The sequence below is a fragment of the Molossus molossus genome, unplaced genomic scaffold, assembly GCF_014108415.1.
Source record: "Molossus molossus isolate mMolMol1 unplaced genomic scaffold, mMolMol1.p scaffold_m16_p_1, whole genome shotgun sequence".
Taxonomy (NCBI): domain Eukaryota; kingdom Metazoa; phylum Chordata; class Mammalia; order Chiroptera; family Molossidae; genus Molossus; species Molossus molossus.
In genome coordinates this window covers 83710278-83732610 of record NW_023425344.1, presented here as the reverse complement: position 1 = coordinate 83732610, position 22333 = coordinate 83710278, and the positions used below count along the sequence as shown (strand labels likewise).

The following is a 22333-nucleotide window of genomic DNA, read 5'->3' as shown; positions in this document are numbered from 1 at the left end:
TAATGGAATTAAGAGAGAAAATGTGTAAATGAGATCATAAATTCAATTTTGAAAACTTATTAAGTGTATAAATTTTTTTCAATCCCCATGTTTTCAATCAAGTGAATTTTGGAAGTTTAAATTCTCAAGTTACATTATGTAAGTTTTCAAGAGTGACTACTAGTGCTCAGTGAATTTATGCTGAATTCAGTTGTATTGTACTGCATTGCCTCTTATGGTGGTGTAACCCAGGAGATCGACCAAACTCAGACCCCGAGATGGGGTTTAATAAAAGGAGTTTATTGAGCTAAGTCCGCAGGCACCTGCAGTATGTCCCACACAGGAGTAACTGCGGCCCCGGAGAGCTAAAATGGCTCCTTTTTATAGGATTTTGTAAGGGGGTTGCTACGTGTAAGCAAGCATGGTACAGAAGCGGAATTTAGCAGTTAGTTAATTACCTGTTACTCAGTTTCCCAGACATCTCAAAGGTCAAGATGTTTTCAATAGATTATCCCTGGTGCCGCCCAGGATTACTCAAGGGTTAGTTATTACCCCAGGGTTAGCGATTACTTAGGGATTAGTTAGTGAAGAATGTTCTTCAGTAAAAGAGTAAACTGACAACCCCTTTAGTTGTTGTGAAGGCCTCTGGGAGTTTAGGTCAATGGCACTGAGTTATAACATTCCCCACTTCTTCTGGTGAATTAATCAAATCCTTGATTTATATTAGTCATGGATTAGGGGTAAGCGTTGGTAATGTTGCTGTTGGGCTAGTACCATAAGCTTAATTGATTGGACCCGCTCCTTGACAAATGCAGTGATTCTGTTAAGGATGATAGGTCCGCAGGCTAAGGTTATGAATAAGAGGAGGAGCGGACCCACTAGAGCTGTGAGGAGGGTGGTCAGCCAGGGAGACCAATTGAACATACTCTCATACCATGAGGTAGAGGTATGTTCTTCTCTCTCTCTATCTTGTAATCACTTTTGCAGCTCTTGCATAGATTGTCTGATGATACCTGAGTGGTTAGCATAGAAACAGCAGGTCTCTCCTAGGGCAGCACAGAGACCTCCCTGTTTGAGGAAGAGCAGATCTAGACCGCTGTGATTTTGGAGGGCCACTTCGGCTAGGGAGTCAACCTGTTTTTCAAGGTGTTTGACTTGGGTTTGGAGTAATTCAACATCGCGGGAAAACGTGGCTGACAGCTCACGAAGGGCAAGGTCATTCTTAATGAGGGCTGTCGCCCTTAGGGCAGTGGAGCCGGCAATACCCAGGGTAACCAGTACAGGGATCAGAATGGGAACACGTTTCTGGAGTCTAGTATGATAGTCTGAGGCTAGAAAATGGGCTGCACCTGTGGGCCCTGCATATAGATATACCTGGGGAACTATATAGATAACAACACAAAGATCTGAATGATTCCCGGGGCTAATGCAATGGTGGATACCTGATAAGCATGCAAACCAAGTCCCGCTAGGTGCAATCAGAGTCCATGGGGTTGAGCCTTCAGCTCGCAGAGAGGTGTTGGTCAGGCAGTTGTCCTTGTATGGCGAAGCTTGGAGGTCGAGGTTTCCAAGGATGAAGCAGGTCCCTTGTCCTTGAAGATCTCCTAGGGTGAGCTTGCGGCTCGGGCACAGTTGGCAAGGGTTTCTTCCCCAGGTGAGTCTGAGTCATTAAAAGTTTGGTTCATGGGGGCTAGAGTACCCGTGGCATTTGCCCCAATACCAACATAGTAGGGTGGTGCTGGATCTACACAGAGCCAGCAGTCTTCGGTGGTGTTAGGTTGAGAACTATTTAAGAGGGAGAAAACAGAATCTAACATGGTTAGAAGCGAGCTGCTAAAGGAATTGAGGGGGTGTGGCGTTGGCACCTGAGGAGGCCCAAAAGCTGGAGCTGGTGCCCTATTCCGGCTCTCTAGAGACTCTGTGGGTGTTAATAAAGTACCAATGTCATATCCAGTGAGATACAGTCTCAACCCCCATGTTTTTCCAGTGAACCAGGCTGAGTTTCTTGAGATATGGGGTGCATCGGGCGTGCAACAGAGCAAATGGCAAGAGGTTTACCCAATTATCACCGGTTTCAATCTTAAGTTTGGTAAGAGTCTCCTTAAGAGTTCTATTCATTCTCTCTACCTGACCTGAGCTTTGGGATCTATAGGCACAATGTAATTTCCAGCCTATTCTGAGAGCTTCTGCTATTAATTTGGAAATTTTGGCTATGAAAGCCGGCCCATTGTCTGACCCCAGTACTAAGGGCAGGCCAAATCTAGGAATGATCCCAGTTAGGAGATGTCTGGCAACTACGTTAGCAGTCTCATGCCTTGTGGCAAAAGCCTCAGTTCATCCTGAGTAGGTGTCAACAAAAACTAGTAAGTACTTAAATCCAAATTTGCTGGTTGAGATCTCAGTAAAATCAAATTCCCAATGCTCACCTGGTTCATGCCCTCTGATTTGGACCCCAAGTCCATGGGGTCTGGGAGGCCCTGGATTTACCTGTGCACAGGCAGAACATCGGGTAACCTCCGAAGTGGCTATAGTCTTGAGATCTGGAATATAGAAGTGTCCACTGACCAGAGAGATTAATTTTGATGTGCCTAGGTGAGTACTATAGTGGAGATCTCTAATGAGAGCAATTCCCAAGGCTTTGGGGAGAAGTAGTCTTCCGTCGGGGAGCTGATGCCAGTTCCCCTTCTCTGTTGAACAATTTAACTTCTTTCCCAGGTTGAGCTCCTCTTCATTGTAGGATGGTGAGGAGGGCAATTCCCGAAGGGGAAGAGCAGGGAGTATTTCTATAGGTTTTACCTCAGTTAGGGCAATTTGTTTAGCAGTCCGGTCTGCTAGGTCATTTCCTTCTTTTGTCTGACTAGGCTTGGTTTCGTGCCCTCTGCAGTGAACAATGGCTACAGCATTAGGTTGCCAGATGGCTGCTAAGAGATTGAGTATTTCTTCTCTATTTTTAATTTCTTTCCCAGCTGATGTGAGGAGCCCCCTTTCTCGGTATAGGGCTCCATGCACATGAGCAGTTGCAAAGGCATAGCGGCTGTCAGTGTAGTTGTTGACCCTCTTGCCTTTTGCCCAGTTGAGTGCCTGTGTCAGGGCAATCAGTTCTGCTTTCTGTGCAGAAGTTCTGTGGGGCAAGGCCTGAGCCCAGATTACCTGTAAATTGGTGACTACTGCTGCCCCGGCATACCGAGTTCCATCCCTGATTAAACTGCTCCCATCAGTATAGAGGTCATAGTCAGAGTTGGCTATTTGCTCGTCCTTGAGGTCCAGTCTGGTTCCCTCTATGGAGTCTAGTAACGAGTGGCAATCGTGGAGCAGTTCTCCTTGATTCCCGTCAGGGAGTAAGGTGGCCGGGTTGAGGGCAGTAGACTTGGAGAAGGTAACCTGTGGTGGGTTCAATAATAGTACCTGATATTGGGTGAGGCGAGCGTTGGAAATCCATCTGTCAGGAGGAGACCTGAGTAAGGCTTCAGTGGTGTAGCCTCCAATGATTTGGAGGTCCTGGCCTAAGATCAGCTTCTGCGCTTCCTTGACAAGGAGAGCGGTTGCAGCTATTGCTCTCATGCAGGACGGCCAGCCTGCAGCAACAGGGTCAAGCTGTGGGTGGCTTTCTCGGAAGTTGAGGAGGTCCCGGCTCAGGGCTTCGTCAAAAATGGTGGGAGAGTTCTTGAAGCCCTGAGGGAGTCTGGTCCAGGTAAGCTGGCCTGAGAAACCCCCTTCAGGGTCTGTCCATTCAAAGGCAAAGACGGGTTGGCTCTTCGCAGCAAGCGGCAGGGTGAAGAAGGCGTCTTTGAGGTCCAGGACTGAGTAGTAAACCTTGTCTGGAGGTAAAAGACTCAGGAGGGTATATGGGTTAGGCACAGTAGGGTGGATAGACTCAACCCTTTTGTTTACCTCCCGCAAATCCTGAACTGGCCTATAATCTTCCGTTCCTGGTTTCTTCACGGGCAACAATGGGGTGTTCCAGGGGGACTGACACGGAATTAAAGTGTCTGCATCTCTCAGCCTCTTAATATGTTTGGCAATCCCTTCCTTGGCCTTTTGGGGAATTGGGTATTTTCTGACTTGAATGGGAGTAGCAGTGCTGGCCAATTGCACAATGATAGGGGGCTGGTGAGAGGCTAGCCCCGGTGGGTTTGTTTCAGCTCAAACTTCAGGGATCTGTATGGCTAATTTAGTCAAGACATCCTGTGAGTTACTTTCCCCAGTGGGAGGTGACATTTCCTCTTGAAGGAGATATTCCTCAGAGAGGGGTACTGTAACCATGATAGTGGAAGGTTGTTGGTTCCCTAAGCTTAGAGTTGTGCTATTGTCTTGAAAAGTTATAGTTGCTTTCAGCTTTCGCAGCAGGTCTCTGCCAAGCAATGGGTAGGGGCAGTCGGGCATTACAAGGAAGGAGTGAGTGATAGTGCCCTTCCTGAGATCAGTGATTCTGGCCTTAGTCCATGGGTATGCTTTTGGCTTTCCTGTTGCCCCTATAATCGATGTCTTTTGGGAGGAGAGCTTTCCAGAGGCCTGCTGCAGGACCGAATAGGTGGCCCCCGTGTCGACAAGGAAGTCAGTTTGTTTTCCCTCGACCATCAGGGTTAACATGGGTTCCTGGGGGCCTAAATTGATGGAACCCTGACCCCCCTAATCTTCCTCAGTCTCTAGGAGTAAGCGTGCAGGGGTTTCTTGTGCTTTTCTTGCCATTTGCTTGGGGCAATCTTTCTTCCAGTGTCCCATAGCCTTGCAGAAGGCGCATTGATTTTTCTTAAGTTGCGGTCTATCTTTAGATGGTTCTTTATTCCCCTTATAGGTGGCTAGTGGTCCCTTGTTAGGGGTTGCCAGCAAGATTCGAGACAGTTGCCTAGTTTGCTCCTTAATGGGATCCTCCCGATTCTGAAAAACTTTTTGAGCTATTTCAAGTAACTCACTTCTATTCTTTCCCTCAAAGCCTTCTAATTTCTGCAATTTCTTTCTGATGTCTGGGGTTGACTGTGAGACGAAGGCCATGTTGACCATCCATCTATTCCCATCTGCATCCGGGTCTAAGGGGGTATAAGTTCTGTAGGCCTCTAATAATCTTTCTAAAAAGGCCGTGGGAGATTCGTCCTTCCCTTGCATAGTGGCTGCTACTTTTGCTAAATTGGTGGGTTTCTTAGCAGCGCCCCTTAGACCCCTGAGGAGGTTTCGGTGATAAGTGCGTAACCTCTGCATCCCCTCCCCAGTGTTTGGATCCCATTCTGGGGGTCGTTGAGGCAGTTCATCATCTAAGTCCTCGGGGCCAGTGTCATCCCTGACCACAGCCTTAATTGCTTCAGCGTGTATTCCACTCCCTCTCCTCTGAGGTGAACAAAGTTTGTAAGATCTGTTGACAATCGTCCCAAGTGGATTGGTGGGTCCGGAATACAGACTCCAATAAACTTATCAGAGTTTGTGGTTGCTCCGAGAAAGGGGGGTTTTGTTGTTTCCAATTATATAAATCGCTAGTTGAAAAAGGGACATAGATCATTCGTGCCAGACCCATAGAGCCGGGCGCAGCGGGCACCTCTCGTAATGGGAGCATTGGGACTAAGGTGTCCGCTTCCCGGTCTGGTTGATAAGGGGTGCCATCCCGTGTATGTGAGGGACTCAAAAGTCTGGCGTTGTCAGCCGGGCCTGGGGCTCTTGCCTGAGGCTCATCTGAGGGTGCCGTAGCCTTCCCTCCCGAGGCCTTTCCTGCATAGGGCGGGGGCGGCATTACTTCTAGGAGTGATTCCTCAGGATCCCCTGGGAGGACCGGATATAACTGGGGTTTGGGTGCTTTCCCAGGGGATTCTGGTTGGCTCTCCTTGGTTGCCCCCGCGGTCGCTCCTTTGGGGCTGCAACCATGATGGTATGGTTTCCTACCTTAGCTTTCATTCCCTTTTGGGGCTCCTCCCTTCCGCATTTTGTTATATAGGGAGGCTTGTCTAATACTATGTCAATCCAGACATCTATATATACCCGTTGATCTGGGTGAGGGACCCTATAGACAACCGAACGCAGGGCGAAGAGGAGGTTAGGGTCAAAACTCCCCTCCGAGGGCCATTCCACCCCAAAGGTTGGCCACTCTAGTTCACATAGCGTCCTCAGGAAGCCAGGGTCTGCTGGCTTCCCGTAATTACAGGACCTTTTGAGAAAATCGGAAAAGTTAGAGAGCAGACATTCAAGGGGGGTCGGTTTCCTGGATGGTCCTTGACCCATGGCGTTTCTCCTGAAAGTGAAACAGTTAGAGCAGAAAGAGAGGTTGAACATACAAGAACACGAAATCAGAAGACAAACAAGAACAATCACTGAGACTAGTCTCACACCCTCACAGAACACACACACCTTCAAAGTGAAGCACCTAGGCTTCCAAAATCAGAAGTCAGCGTCCTGACTCTGATTAGAGGCAGACAGTGCGCGGCGTCCCGCCTGTACAGCCTCGCCAAATGCTCCGGAGCCAAAGACACAAAGAAACAAATGGATCGATCCACTTACCAAGACCACGTGGCACAAAGACCCTAAGCCGAATCTGGCCGCAGTCAGATCAAATTTGTAGAGGCGAGGATGGAGGCGCCTCGCCTTGTGCCTGAGGAGGTCGACCCCTCTCAGAGGGGGACCTCGAGGTGATCTCGCTGGGGCCTCCAAATGTTGTAACCCAGGAGATCGACCAAACTCAGACCCCGAGATGGGGTTTAATAAAAGGAGTTTATTGAGCTAAGTCCGCAGGCACCTGCAGTATGTCCCACACAGGAGTAACTGCGGCCCCGGAGAGCTAAAATGGCTCCTTTTTATAGGATTTTGTAAGGGGGTTGCTACGTGTAAGCAAGCATGGTACAGAAGCGGAATTTAGCAGTTAGTTAATTACCTGTTACTCAGTTTCCCAGACATCTCAAAGGTCAAGATGTTTTCAATAGATTATCCCTGGTGCCGCCCAGGATTACTCAAAGGTTAGTTATTACCCCAGGGTTAGCGATTACTTAGGGATTAGTTAGTGAAGAATGTTCTTCAGTAAAAGAGTAAACTGACAACCCCTTTAGTTGTTGTGAAGGCCTCTGGGAGTTTAGGTCAATGGCACTGAGTTATAACAATGGGAAGAAGATCTTTCTCCCTTCTAAATAACATGGAGAATAATTGTAAATAGCCCTTAGTTGTTATCAGTCTTATAACAGATACATTAGACCAGTGATTTTCAACTTGTGTGCTGCAAGAACTTTTTAAACATGCAATACCTGACTATTTAGTCAGTGTTACTGACCTTTTCCACTTAGATTGTCAAATAAAATAAGACAATAGCCAATACAACAATAGCCATCCAGTGTGAATGAATTAAGATTATACCTATTTTTTTTGTCAGATTGGCAAAGAATATTTTCGATGTGCCACAGAATTTTAGTAATTAATTTATGTGTGCTATGAGATGAAAATGATTGAAAATCATTGTGTTAGACCAATGAACTGGTTTGGTAAGTTTACCTCCTTCACAATTTAAGACATATCATGTCAATGTCAACGTAAGAAACATCCAAACTTGTAAAGAATTTTTATGAGTTTAGCCCTGGCCAGTTTGGCTCAGCGGTTAAAGCGTCGGCCTGCGGTCCGGAGAGACCCGGGTTCGGTTCCGGCTAAGGGCACGTACTTCGGTTGCAGTTTGTCCCCGGCCCTGGTTGGTCGTGCGGGTGGCAGCCACTCGATGTGTCCCTTCACGTCGATGTTTCTCTCTCTCTCTCTCCCTTCCTCTCTCTCCCTCCCACTCTATCTGTACAAAAAATGGAAAGATATCCTCTCGTGAGGATAAAAAAAAAAAAAAAAAAGAATTTTTATGAGTTTATTTGAGCCAGTTGACAATAAATGCCAGGAAGCAAAATCTCAACAGATTAAGAAAATGCCCCAGAGAACGGTGGTTTTGCACCTTATTTTATATATTATAATCAAAGAAGGAGGTATAAGAAGGGTTACATAAAATTTATTGGTGGTTGTTGATTAGGGAAGTGGGAGAAAATTAAGCAGAGAAATCTCTGGGATTGGATAAAGAGTAAAATGGAGAGACAAATGCTTCTTTTATATTGGTGGGTACAGTATAGTTAACATTTTAAATTTATAGCACATACAGATGTTATGCCGGAGAATAAAACAACAATAAGGGTTTTGTTTAATGTCTCCTTCTCTGGAAGGAGATTGTACCCTGAGGGGTATGGGAAAAAGGGGATTACTTTTACATTCCAAAGGTATGTTATCTTAGATGCAAAAAGACAATAGACAGGCTCAGTTAAAGTAAAGATTGACTTTTGTCAAGAAAGATACTGGCCTAGAACATAGCTACCCACCATGACTGGCTTTTAGTTAGGACTTTTTATATTCAGACCATTGGGTGTGGTTACTTTAGATCTCTGAGTTTGTTTGTTAAGGCCCACCATGCAGGCCTCCCTGAATCATGTCACGTTTAGTATGTGGCACCTTTTTTGTCCACAGTTGTCAATTTGGTTTACTATCCAAGAAAGCATCATTCATCTCTGACAATCTAATTTCCACTCAGCCATTCATATATAATATAAATTAGGTTATAAAAGTACAATACATATATTAGAACTATTTTCTTTAATTAGTATGTATATTGAGTTACAATGCAATTTCTCATATTACCAGAGTTTTAATTAATGTGATTCATAACAACAGTAATTATATTTAAAGAAAAGTGAATGTGCTTAAAGGAGCTGCTTTTAAAAATACACAGTAGTTTCTTAAGGAAAAATCTGTTCCTATTACATTTGAACCAAGAGCTTGTAGTAGACCAAAGAGTAATGTTTTCCTATATGTGCGACTAATAAAAAAGTAAACCTCTATAGTAAGTAATACAGTTACACAGTAGACTGCAAGCTAGCTTCCTGTTCTCCCATATGCTACAGTGATTGGTATCAAGAGCCCAAAGATATTTTTTCTGGCTATAATTTGTCTTTCTATAATATTCATAATATTTGGTTATTTGTACATTTCTTTCAGTCAAGAGAATCCATCCCATTAAATGACCTAAAGTCAGAAGTTTCGCCCCGGATTTCAGCAGAGGACCTGATTGACTTGTGTGAGCTCACAGTGACAGGCCACTTCAAAACACCCACCAAGAAGACCAAGTCCAGCAAACCAAAGCTCCTGGTAGTTGATATCCGGAACAGTGAAGAGTATCCTTTGCACATCTAGTTTTAAAGGGTGGTCCTACCTTATTCATGTCACTCCCTTTCTATTTAAAGGGCACATGGTGAAAAACAATGAACATATCTGGGATTCCTCTGAATTTGAAAAGCTAAGGAACTCTCAAACTGGATGCTGGAATAGACTTGAATACTATTTCATAAGATGATATTACATACCAGAGACCTTAAAATGTTTTCCAAGCAAAACCAGAATGTTGGCATTGTTTCTTAGTTTTTGTGTTTCCTTGGTGTATATTGCTCTTCTTGGGGGATTTAAATCCTTCCTACTCTGGATACAATTTTAGTAAAGATGAGAAGTAGTTACCTGGTCTACCTCAAAGGCTAGAGAGAGTTTTCCAGATCTCAACATTAAACGTATTTCTCATAATTTTCAAAATATTGGCTTATAGAGAACATGTTAAAGTATTTTTTCACTGACATTAAGTGTACCATAATTTCTGGTGATTTTGCTTGGAATTAATGTATAAACAGGTACAAAACAGTAAATGTTCAGTCTTCCTCCTTATTTTTTCACCATGTATTAGATTTTCAAACTTATTTTTGAACAGAGCAACTCCCTTTTAAAATGTTTTTTTTAAACTCAATATATAAAATATAAATGAAGACTTGTTATAATTAACCTTTTTCTTAAGTTAACATTTATAGCATTTACTAACTATAATTGAGGTTACTTATGTAAGTGAGGGTTAGCAGGTTGTTTTTTCTTACATGCTAAAATTGTTATATAAATTTTTATGTGCATATTTTTAAATCACAATTTGTGAAATGAATTTAAAACCATACATTTACAGAACTCCAGAAGCAATTCATAGAATTTTTGATTACTGAGAATACAATTTGAGGCGCCACTAATTCAAATGATATATCTCCATTTCTTTGTGAAAAGTTACTACTTTCTATTTTCCCTAAACTGTGAGACCCCTGAGTTTGGAGAGAGTACAAATGTTCATTTCCCTGGGTGTTAGGGCTTCAGAGATACTGGAAGTTCCTTAGCAGAGTAGGTGAGCGAACTGACTCCCAAAAGAAGCATTAAATTCCAGTTGACTGGTCAGGGACCCCTGGTCTAGAAGTTCTTCTTATCTCTTACTTCAAGAGCTTAAAATACTTTTTTAATAACTTTTTAGCTTTTGTTTCTTTTTATTGCACCTTTAGTCATAGTTTCTAATAAAACTATCAAAAATCATAGCATTATATTATAGTGCCTTATTTTAATTTTAAAAACTATTACTGAAATAATTAAAACTAGTTTATGTATACACCACTCTTTTGATATTTTCTTTCAACTAGTTAATGATTTGAACATTTAAAATACACACAATATGGGAAGGAAAAACACACACACACACACACACACACACTCAATCCAAAACTTTTCAAACCTCATGGCCTATTTTTTTTAAATTGATACTTCTAATTTTCTGCAGGATGAATATAAACAGAGCAGCCAGCCTGAACATTGTTTTCTCATGAGTATGGAAGGGTCACCTAATGAAGTAGTGGCTTTATGTCATCCCACAATACTTGATTCAAAGTTGTAACTAGGCAGAGACCTGGCTTAGCTGTTTTCCTGTCTACAGTTGCAGGCTGAATGGAGAGAATCAGTATTGCTTTGTGCCACTTTAGATGGAGGTGGGTCCAAGGCAATGAAGAAAGGAAAATAAAGTCACCTGTCTTTTATGACCCTCCCAAAGGACCCAACTTGTGAAATTTTTTAAATCCCATTTTGAGAGCCTGCTTTAAAACCAAGGTATTCTTAAAATTGGGCCATTTATCCTCACAACATTCCTAAATTTTTCCTTCTGGTATCCTCTTATTTTACCACACATATACCTCTGTTCCACCTCTAAGTACCAAATGTTGGTACTTGAGTATCAATCACAGAGCTTTGAAAGAATCCACAAGCTTAAACTCTTTTCCAAGAGTCATTGGTTATCAGTCGGTCTCATCTAGTGTCAAGAACATGGTGAAGAATGGAGCCCTGTGGGTGCTAAGACACCCGTTGGCCCTAAACTGACCACCTATGGCCTCCCAAGGCTGGAAAACGCATAGACCTTTCATAATCTCTTATGTTGCATACCATTTTATTACATTATGAGGAAATAAGGAACATTTCTTTCTTACTCCATTAATTTTAAATTCTGTTCTCAAGGAATTAAAGGCAGGGGGAAAGTTGTACATAGTAATGAAGAGATTCATAAATTTAGTGCTTCAAATTAATATGTTAGAATGTGATATTTGAGTTTTTAGATGTCATCATTAATAGCAACTTAAGAAATTAAGAGTAATAAGTATTACTCTCTACATTGCTTATTTTTTAAGAAGGTATAAATAAATAGTCCTTATTCACTAGATTTCTTTTAGTATGAGGAATATGAAACATTAAAATGTTTTATCTGAAAAATAAATGAACAGTAAAGACAAATGTATTAAGTGCCAAATAAATGATATAAACAACGCATCAGCAAGGAAGTAATCTCTGGCTAAGAGAAGCAAGGTAGGGATAAGGCTCAGGTCCGTTTAATCTTTGTAGCCCCAGTGCCAAATTGGCCATCAGAAAGTACCCAGAAAATATTAATATAAGGAAAAAAGCAGAATGGCAGAGAGTGCCCCACACTCTCTTGCCTGTACCCTTCAAAGTTGTAACATAAAGTGACAGTCAGCAGTATGTAAGCCCTTTTGCATTCTGTAAGTGATGCAGTGACTTCTGAGGCCTTTATTCCTTTAAACCCAGATGCAGACAGTACTTACAAGAAGTCAGGAGAATCAGAATTTAGAGCTAGAAGCGTTCTTCTAATCTAACATTCATTCATTCAACAAAGATCTACTGGCTGTCATAGTATGTGCTAGCCTGTAGTTAGTGTAATACGTTTTAAGGATTTGTTGGTGAACAAAATGACAAATTCCTCGCAATCATAGAAATGATATTTTTATTGGAGAGAGACAAATGTATCGATCATATGATCTTTAATAGCAATAAGTGCTATACTTAAAAATAAAGCAGGAAAATAGTAGTTTTATAAAGTACTCAAAGAAAGCCTCTGAAAAAAGGTGATATTTCAGCAGAGCTGAGTGATGTAAAAAGGCAAGATATAAATGATATGAGGAGGAACATTCTAGGCAGAAAGAAGAGCGAGAGAAAAGACCCTGGTGTATGAACATGCTCAGCTCTTTTGGACCAGCAAGGAGACCAGTGAAGAAGTAGATGAAGTCAGAAGCAATAGTCACTGAAGCCTAGAGAATGTGTGATACGGTCAGAAATCTCTGCAGTGTGATCTTAGTTACTGACATGCCATTAATTCCTCAGTACCTATAATCATTCATTTCTGAAAATCCACAATTAGGGATTTATGCTGTTGGTTTAAGACTTTTATTTTCCTGTTGAAAATGCAAAAGTATATGATATAATATTATGCCTTACCTGAATTGACTTCTAATAATAGTTACCATTAAGATCTCACAGTGTGCTAAGCATGGCACTAGCCCTAAGATGTAGATACTGTTAATATCTCTGTTTTACTGATGAAGAAACTGAGGCTTTAAAGGCTAAGCATCTTGCCCAAGACCATACAACTGGCAGCTGGTAGAGCCAAGCTCATGCTCCTCAGCTTTGCGCAAATGGTTGTTTGGTCTCTGCCTAGGGCTGTTAAGCACAAACAAGATTGAGACAAACGAATTAATATAAATTAATGACTGAATGAGACATGTATTGATTCAAAACTATGTGATCAGATGCTATACCCATTCCTTCATATCTGACACACAAACAGCTATTACTTTCAGTGCCTTAATATATATGGCACCTAATTGCACATGAACAAATCTACCAACACTTGTCTTTGTACAGACACAGCCTCAGAGTCAAGGAAAACTGAGGCATTTTAAATCTGGGAAGGCAAAGTTGGAATACTGTGAGGGAGGAAGCATGTTAGAAATGTTTTTGTTCTACTATAATGACAATTTATAATACTCCATTCAAAAAGTGTTTATTAAATTTCCCCAAAAACTATCACCAAGATGTTGGTGTTTTAAAACTTAACAAATTAAAGCCTATTGAAATCCTCATAATATTTTTTTTTTTTTTTTTTTATCCTCACCCGAGGACATTTTTCCATTTTTTGTTCAGGTAGAGTGGGGGGGAGAGAGAGGAACAGAGAGAGAGAGAAACATCGATGTGAAAGGGACACATCGAGTGGCTGCCACCCGCACAACCAACCAAGGCCGGGGACAAACTGCTACCGAGGTACGCGCCCTTAGCGGGAACCGAACCCGGGTCTCTCAGGACCGCAGGCCGACGCTCTAACCGCTGAGCCAAACCGGCCAGGGCAAATCCTCATAATATTTTTTAAAGAAATCATTTTTTTAGAGTAACTTTTCATTCTGACCAAGGTAAATCTGTTCAATTAAACTCTGGGTTTTCTGTGACTGACTACCTATCTGTTTAAGGAATGAATAGATATTTAACACTAACATATTTTAAAAATAATTTCTAAAATTAAGTTTCATTGCATTTTTTTTATTTATGTAAAATAATTGAAATGATTGTTTATGAAGGCAATTTATCCTTCAGCAATATAAGTCACTGTTTACTGTCGACCAGTGAACTTAGAGGACACTCTTAGTACCCCCAGACCCTTTCTTTGTTGTAGGGGAGGAAAATATTTTTCCTTTACTCTGCTAAGTTCCTGGCTGGGTCCCCTATAACAGAAAACAAGTTCATAAGAACAAAGTGTACAAGTGTATTTAATATAAGTTTTACGTGACATGGGAACCTGTATAAGAAAATGAAGACCTAAGGAGTGGTTAAATGTGATAGACCAAAAGGGATATGAGCTACATGTAGTAAACTAGGGGGAACCTAAGGCCTGTGCGCTCAGGTTCTCTCTGAGTCCCTCCATCCCGGTGGCGAAGATGTTTCTATCCTCTAAGATAGGGGAGGACACTTCTCAGTTTCAGGTTGTATGGTGTGATTCAGGGAAGGTCGGAAAGTCCTTTCTGTATATGTCGTTTCTCAAATTTCTTCAGTTTAAAGTATTCAGGAAGCCAAGATGCTGTATTTGGTGGTAGCGTGTCCTGAAAACCCCATCAACTGAAATTCTGTGAAAGCTTCAGTCATTTAGCTTGTAATATAAATATTCTCGGTTGAAATACAAATACTCTGCAAGAGGTAATATTTTAATTGAGTGTCAGTTTTTGTGATTGTAGGTGAGGAGAAGCTTATCAACAGTTTAACCTCAGTGGGAGCCAGTGAGGGTGGGTAGAACAGAAAAAGGAAGCTGGAGGACAGGAAGACAGCTTCACCCACCCGACAATAAAGACATAGTCCCAAATTTAGAATAAGAATGAACCCTACAGATAATCTAGTCTAAAGTCTTAATATGAGAGCTGAACAGCTTTTATCAAGGAGGCTAAACAACAAGACTTTTGTTGAAATATTTTATTTTTGTTTTTATAAGAAAAAAACATGAAATGTCAATCTAGGTAACAGTGAACTCAGTCATGTTTGTCCTTTAATACATTATTGGGATTTCAGAACGAACAATATGTAATTGCATATTTTAAAGAGGCAATAAAAATGTTTCTCATATAATGGTATAAATCCCATAAGTGATGCTAATAGGTTCAACAATAATACACAAGCCAAACTGTTATTTTCTTTAATAGTTCTAAATATTTTTAGTTTCAGATGTCTTGGGGTTCACATTAAGAGTGGTGTTAGTCATGTAAGCGTGTAGTCCAATTGATGTTATATGTAAACAGGGATACTTTGAGGGATGTTACTCTCATTTGCTTAACATCAAGGCTATATTTGCAGCTTTATTTGTAAAACTTTTACTTTTTTTATACTAGAAACTATAGGGAAGATAATCTCAGGCTTACATTTTTTAATTTGAAAAACACATAAACTTTGTTTTCATTATTATATTATGTTTTTTATCCTTTGGAATGCTAGTATTATTCTATGTCCTAAAGAAGTAACTTTTGAAAATTTCTTCAAAATAACTAGGAGATACTTGTGTGCAGAGCAGGGTAGATAATAAGGTTTAGTAAGATTTTTTTTTTTCATCCTGTTTGGTCTTGGTTCAAACTACCAAAATTAAAATGTCTGCCTAGTTGTTATTTTCTTTCTGAACAGATCAGGTATATGGTAGTCACTGCTGAGGAATGTCTTCTCTGTCTGGATTAATGTTAGTTGTGAGAGGTCGATTTACTACTGAAGAGCCCCTGTTTCCTCTGAGACCCAGGTCCTGAGTGCCAAACCACCTCATTTCCTCAGCCAATTACTCCTGTTTGAGGTCCTGCTTGGCCTGGCATTGGAGAAACAGTTAAGTCAGAGCCCCTGCCCACCAGGAGCTCACAGTCTTGTGGCTAAGACAGACACATTAAATAGATAATTAGGAAACAGTGTTAAACTGTCTGTGTCTGAAGCATACCCAGAAGGCCATGGGAACATAAGAATGGTCACCTAAGCCAGCGAGTGCCCTGGGTGGGCAAGTAGAAGTCACCTCAGCAATGAAGAGAAAGAGGACATCTCAGACTGAAAGCACATTCTGTCTGGGTACACAGTGAGTGAGGGGACACATTCAGTGAATTACAAGTACCCTGGAAGTACATGGCTGGAATATTTGAGAATGGAAAATGAAGCTAGAATGGGTAAAGGCAGCTTCATGTTACATAAGAAGTTTAGATTTTACTCCAAAGGCTGTAAGAAAGTATTAAAGAATTTTGATCAGGTAAGTGGAAGAAGCATGAGAGAGGAGGTCCTCGGCAGGCAAGGCTAGAAGGACAGAATCACCCAGATAATGGATGTACGTAGACATCCCTTCCTGTTCACGGCACACAGAGTGAGAGGACTCCAGATGTGCCCTAAAATAAACCACTTTCATTGGGCCCTTTGGGTCAGTACCTATGCTGGGGGAATTCCAGGGGGATAATTTTTGTTACTGTTTGTTTCTCTTTCTTATACTGTGTATTGCAAAGGAGAATTCTTGATCATGGCACTTCAAGTATTGATAGATGGTGGTGCCACTGGCTAGGAAGGCCAGGGGGCATGTTAACATACTTGCCACTGACAGTTATTCTAGGTCTGGCAAAATTCTGCAATTTATTTACTCAGCAAGTATGTAAGAGGCATTCTAGGCACTGTATTCAGCATTGTCCGAGTTTCATTGATGAGATAAAAACAGATCCTTCCTATAAATTGTTTTAAGTCTTGATGGAAGTTGGTGCATTGGTATGTTTTATGCAAGACCAAAATGCTGTTGTGAGAAGTATACTGATGCTGTGGGAAGAGAAACTTTCATGGAGGAAACACTTAAAGGATGAATAATATTTGAACACTCAAAAATATGGAAAAAGGCATTTAAGTGGAGAAGACTATAGGAGATAGGTAGAACATACAATGGAAACAGTATGTGATGCAGTGTGGCGGGAACTGAAGTAGTTAGGTCCTCTTCATGAGGGCTGAACTGAGAAATCTGGGCTTTGCCTTATAGGCCACCTGGGAAGGTTGCTCAACAAGGATGTGATCATCAGAACTTTGTTTTTAAATTTTTAATCCAATAAAATGGATTTCCAATAGACAGGAGAGTTGGAGAAAACAGAAAGCTGCTACAATAGTCTAAGCTCAAGGTAACAAGTGTCTGAAATAGGCAAGTGGTAATGGGAATAGAGAGACAAGAGGGTGGGATTTATTAGTACAGTAGGATGTTAGATGTTATCACTGACGAGATGTCAAAAATGAAGTTTTGGACTGATCTGGAAGATGGTGATGCCATTCAAAGAAAGCAGCAATAGATTTAGCAAAGCAAAATGATGAGACCTACAGACATAATTTTCACATCAATTAATGGTATTTAGTTACACTATGAATGAAGAAGCCATGGGTTTGATTCCATATTCCCTTGTAGCTATTAATATTCTAAAAATACAGTTTTTACTTTAGGGTGGCTATATTTTACTAACCATAATTAGTTAGTATAGCAAACAAACAAGTTAACATAAAGGAGTGATACCTTCATAAGTGGTCTGGTGAAATGCTGGTGTGCTTTGTATATAGAGTTATAATATCACTAAGCATGGTATGCAATAAAAATGCTGTATTCTTTTAGGATTTACAGTGGTTCTCAACTTTCTTAATGCCGTGACCGTCTGATACAGTTCCTCATGTTGTGGTGACCCCCAACCATAAAATTTTTTTGTGGCTACTTCATAACTGTAATTTTGCTACTGTTATGTCTTAGGTGACCCCTGTGAAAGGGTCTTTCGATCTGCAAAGCAGTCACGACCCACAGGTCGAGTACCGCTGATTTAGAAAAACATGAAATTATTTCTATGTTAAATTTTGAGCATCAAATATTTTAAAGGCATTTTAAAATTGTTTTGTAAAAAAGCTTTCTAGAATATGAACATTTAGCTATATAATTTACCTATACGATATACCTGTATTATTCTTAGAACTGATATTTATTCTGTCTGCTTGATTAAAATATGGTGCATATATGGGCAATATTGTTATGGGGACTGACTTAGAAATACAGGAGAGTCTTCATATTTCAGAAACCTAGAAAACAAGGCACATCATCTCTTCCTGTTAATACTGTTCTAATAATTGGACACAAAAAAAATTTAAGTACTTTTTCTGATCTATTTGTACATTGGGCTGCCATATTTTGTTTAATGGAAATTTATCTTTGTTATAAACAGCCACTTGAATGCTTATATCTGCCAAATGGAATGTTGAGCTGAGAGGTATGTTTTGGGGAGGCAAAGAGCTTCCTGTAACGGTAAGGTCACCAGTTACCAGAAAAATATTTATGGCATGTATGACAGAGTGCTGTCAGGGTAGTAGACAGCTCTGTTCAAACACCTGGCCAGATGACTGCTGGAACGGCTAGATGCTTTTATAGCTACTATTATTCCATACTCACCAGTTTTCTGATATGTGGCTGAACAAATTGTGTATAGAAGACACTGAAATGTGACTAAAGCTTAGTATGGTCTGAACATTGAACTTTATTTCTGATTTTCAAAGGAGAGAACCTGATAACTCAGCCTTCAGCAGATGTCCCTTCACCTCCCTCTCCCTGCTATGTTGTTGATCATGGTTGTGGCAGGATCATCTGACAAACAGGACAGCGAGGCTCACCCTTTCATCCGAGTCAGTAGCTGAGGCCCTTGCAGCCGGAGAGTGGGGGGCAGGTAGGCAACTCCAACTTGTCTGCTGTAGCATTTGACCAAGATAGATTTGCATTGCTTTTGCTACTGTAAAGACACTAGAAAAAAAAAAAAGGTTCACAGTTGATAAGTGCTATTTGATAAAACAGAAACTCTCTGGCAACTGATTCAGACTGGCAGATGTATATGCATTTGCAGAAAATATTTGACTTGTTAGGTTCTTTGTGGTACCAAAAATTTTCATTTTAAGGTATGTTCTTAGTGAAAATAAAAGTATTATCAGAGTAACTATATGCTGAGAACAAAGTGATACTGGTCCTGAAAACTGAAGTACTGTTTGAGAAGATAGTGCTGATGAAATTCAAAGAAGATCTGCCCACGGTGTACACTGAGACGTTAATGTTTATTCTAGCTCTATTTTCATTCTCAGAACTTTTTTTTTTTTTTTTTTTATCCTCACCCAAGGACATTTTTGCACCTTTTGTTCAGACAGAGCGGGAGGGAGAGAGAGGAAGAGAGAGAGAGAAACATCGATGTGAAGGGACACATCGAGTGGTCGCCACCCTCACGACCAACCAGGGCCGGGGACAAACTGCAACCGAGGTACGTGCCCTTAGCAGGAACCGAACCCGGGTCCCTCTATACCGCAGGCCGACGCTCTAACCGCTGAGCCAAACCGGGCAGGGCCATTCTCAGAACTTTTTACAGTTCTTTCTAAGTGCCAAAACCTCTTCTTTAAAGAAAATAAAAAATGATGAAGCAGCTGACTAAAAAATTTTAAATGTAAAGTGTGTGATCCATCTGCACCATTATTTTGAGAAGAGGAGCCTCTCCTGACTCCATTCCACTCCTTTATCTAATTAAATTTTATTAATTCTTCACATTTTAATTTGGCCATCACTTCACATTCTTGGTGAAAACCTTCCCTGTCTTCCCCAAATGGATATATACTATTAAAGCATCATATATGTCCCCTTTCGATCAGTTTTTACCATTGTTATTTTGTTTATTTGCATAGTTATTTGATGAATAATAATATTTAAGAATGTTTTTCTCCACAGACTCTCTATGAATGATTATCTTTTTAATTGTACTGTTTTAGTTGTGCTTTTTTTTTTTTAATCCTCACCCGAGGGCACTTTTCCATTGATTTTTCAGATAGATTGGGAGGAAGGGGGGGAAAGAGAGAGAAACATTGATGTGAGAGACACATCAATTGGTTGCCCCCTGCACGATCCCCAACAGGGCCGGGGATCAAACCACAACAGAGGTACATGCCCTTGACCAGAATCAAACCCACAACCCTTTGGTCCACAGGCTGAGGCTCTGACCACCAAGCCAAACCAGCCCAGGGCTTTACTTGTACTTTTTAATTACTTAGGGAGGGCCACACATTTTTTTTTTCTTTAAGATCTTGAGATATTTCTAAATATTTTAAGCTAGTATATGCTTTACATTCCAAAATTAAAAGTGATAGTCAGTGAAACCATCAGAACCCTCTAAAGTGCAGATGTAATAAACATCACTCTAGAGACCATAAAATTGACACGTGGAAATGTCAGCTTACGTTGACTTGAGAAATAAACCAACAACAGAAGCGTTTCCAGCCAGTGCTGTTGACCTCTAACAATTTTGAACAGAATCCCATTTAGCAATCACTTGCCCAAAGTAGAGAGGCTTTTGCAGCATCAAATTCTATCTGAGAATATCTGCTTGGCTGTAATACTTTCAGAGCTTCAGATTGATCGTAGTAGTCGTAATGCGCTTTAGGCATGATTATTATGCAGCCCCTGTGATTGCCATTGACTTGCTGTATCCTGACCACTTTCACAATGCTTCGTCTAACCAGGAAATTTTTTACATCTTTGCCCAGTCTTCTTTTCTCTTTTCCATTACATTCTCATGTTTAACCTTTTTTCCCTTACAGGTGTCTTATTTCGTTTAGATAAAATACTCAATATGAGCATGGAAGATGTTTAGAACTGTCAAAAGTTCATAAATAAAACCAATGAATCATCGAAGTAGTAATTAGTAATAGTTTATGGTGCATACACAAAAATGACAGTTTGCAAACTAAAAGCATTTAAACCAAAACATGAAATAAGGCCCAGAGGCATATTGTTAATAAAGCAGCTTATTAAGGGCATGTACCACGGTTGCAGTTTGTCCCCAGCCCTGGTTGGGTTGCATGGGTGGCGGTCACTCGATGTGTCCCTTTCACATCGATGTTTCTCTCTCTCTCTCTTCCTCTCTCTCCCTCCTACTCTAGCTGAACAAAAAATGGAAAAATGTCCTCGGGTGAGGATAAAAAAAATAAAATAAAATAAAATAAAGCAGCTTATACAGACCATGTGGAGGCAGTGACTATTCGTTAGAATTTTCTTAAATGAATGGGAATTGGTTAGTGGTTGCTTCATATCAATTTGGGGAAACAATTTAAGTTTCACTTGTGATTTTCAGAGGCATAAGCAAGAAGTGACCCAGGTCAAGTCAGCCTCACTTGTCTTGGAAAATAAGCTTAAATTAAACTTGTATAACTAAACCGGTTTTGTCCACTCAGGGAATTTTCAGTGTGGGCTCTGTGTTTGATTTTAACGGTACTATCTTCTGGGAATCAATTACCTCTCTCTCGCACTCAAGTCCGCACACAAATAAATGTTTTCCTTAAACTTTCCTGCTCAGTTTTATTCGAGGTCACATTTCAGGCAGCATCAACATTCCATTCAGCACTGCGTTCACTGCAGAAGGAGAGCTGAGCCAGGGCCCTTTCACTGCTATGCTCCAAAACTTCAAAGGGAGGGTCATTGTCATCGTGGGGAATTTGGCAAAGCACACTGCAGAGGTAAGTGTACTCAGAAATGTCATGTGTCTGTAATGATGAGTTATTTACCTGCCTACTAGAACAGATTGTCTACAAGTTTATTTCTTCAGAAGTTGGTCACATATCAAGTGTACTTTGAATATCTACCTATATTCTTACATAGAAGAGTTTTTCCGCCTTTCCCAGTAAAAGGAGTCAAGCTTTCCTCCTCAGTGTGCAGCATCAGGTTCAATAGTAGCCAAATGGTAGCCTAATTGCCTAAGGTATTCTTTTAAAAAGTTGCTTTCTGAAATTGCAAAGAAATAGCTTCAATTCTTTTCATTGGAGGGAAAACGGGCTTGATTAGAGATTCTGAAAGCTCATGGTGGAATTTGTTGGATTGGGGGATTTTGTTTACTATAGGCTCAAAGCTTTTTGATGATAGAGAATTCAGGAAAGATATCAACTTGAAATAGGAGGAGTACATGAAACTATAAAGCGACGTTCCCCTCCCCTGGATATGCTTTAAACAAACTGAAAAATAAAACAAAGGACGTGAAGGTCAAAGACATCACCTGTATTTTTTAAATTAAGTTTATTGGGGTGACATTAGTTAATAAAATTATATAGGTTTCTTGTGTTACATTGTGGTAGTAAAGAGTAAGAGGGTCAAATATATGGTGACAAAAGGAGATTGGACTTTGGATGGTAATCAAAAAGAAAACACACCTTTATAAAAGACAAGTTGGAGAATTATAGTTTAGTATGAGAGCCAAATGGGCTTGCCCACAAAGCCTGCAGAATTAGGGAACATATCTAGACGTAGGCAGCCCTGAACCAGGGCAGGCCCTTCTAAAGGGAGGGAAGAATCTGCTCCTGGAAAAGTAGCAGAGGTGGTTCTCTCCCTGCAGGCAGGCAGCTTATTCCCAAGAGAAAGAAGGGCAGGATGAGCCTTCGCAGATTTACAATTCACTCCACTCCCCAGGGCAAAGTAAATAGAGAGACAAAAAGGTTGTGATATTCTCTCAGAAAAATGTCCTCCTCAAAGAAGCTAGCAGTGGAGATACAATATTCCCCTCTAATAGATGCATTCCTTTATGTCTGTATGAACAGAATAATTCAGAAATGCAATCACTGGAAATGTAGTTATATGAGAATTTTAATACTTCCATTTGTGTCTCACAAGTAC

At 40.7% G+C, this 22333-nt stretch overlaps 1 protein-coding gene across 8 annotated transcripts in view; it reads left to right on the top strand.

The window, feature by feature from the left end:
• TBCK (TBC1 domain containing kinase) overlaps positions 1-22333 on the top strand; it is a 221172-nt gene that overhangs the window by 180383 nt on the left and 18456 nt on the right. For all 8 annotated transcript variants that reach the window (XM_036256074.1, XM_036256083.1, XM_036256032.1 and 5 more), the window contains 2 exons: positions 8962-9137; positions 21027-21186. In XM_036256074.1, coding sequence (XP_036111967.1) covers positions 8962-9137; positions 21027-21186 — 336 coding nt within the window. The remainder of the gene's footprint in view (positions 1-8961; positions 9138-21026; positions 21187-22333) is intronic.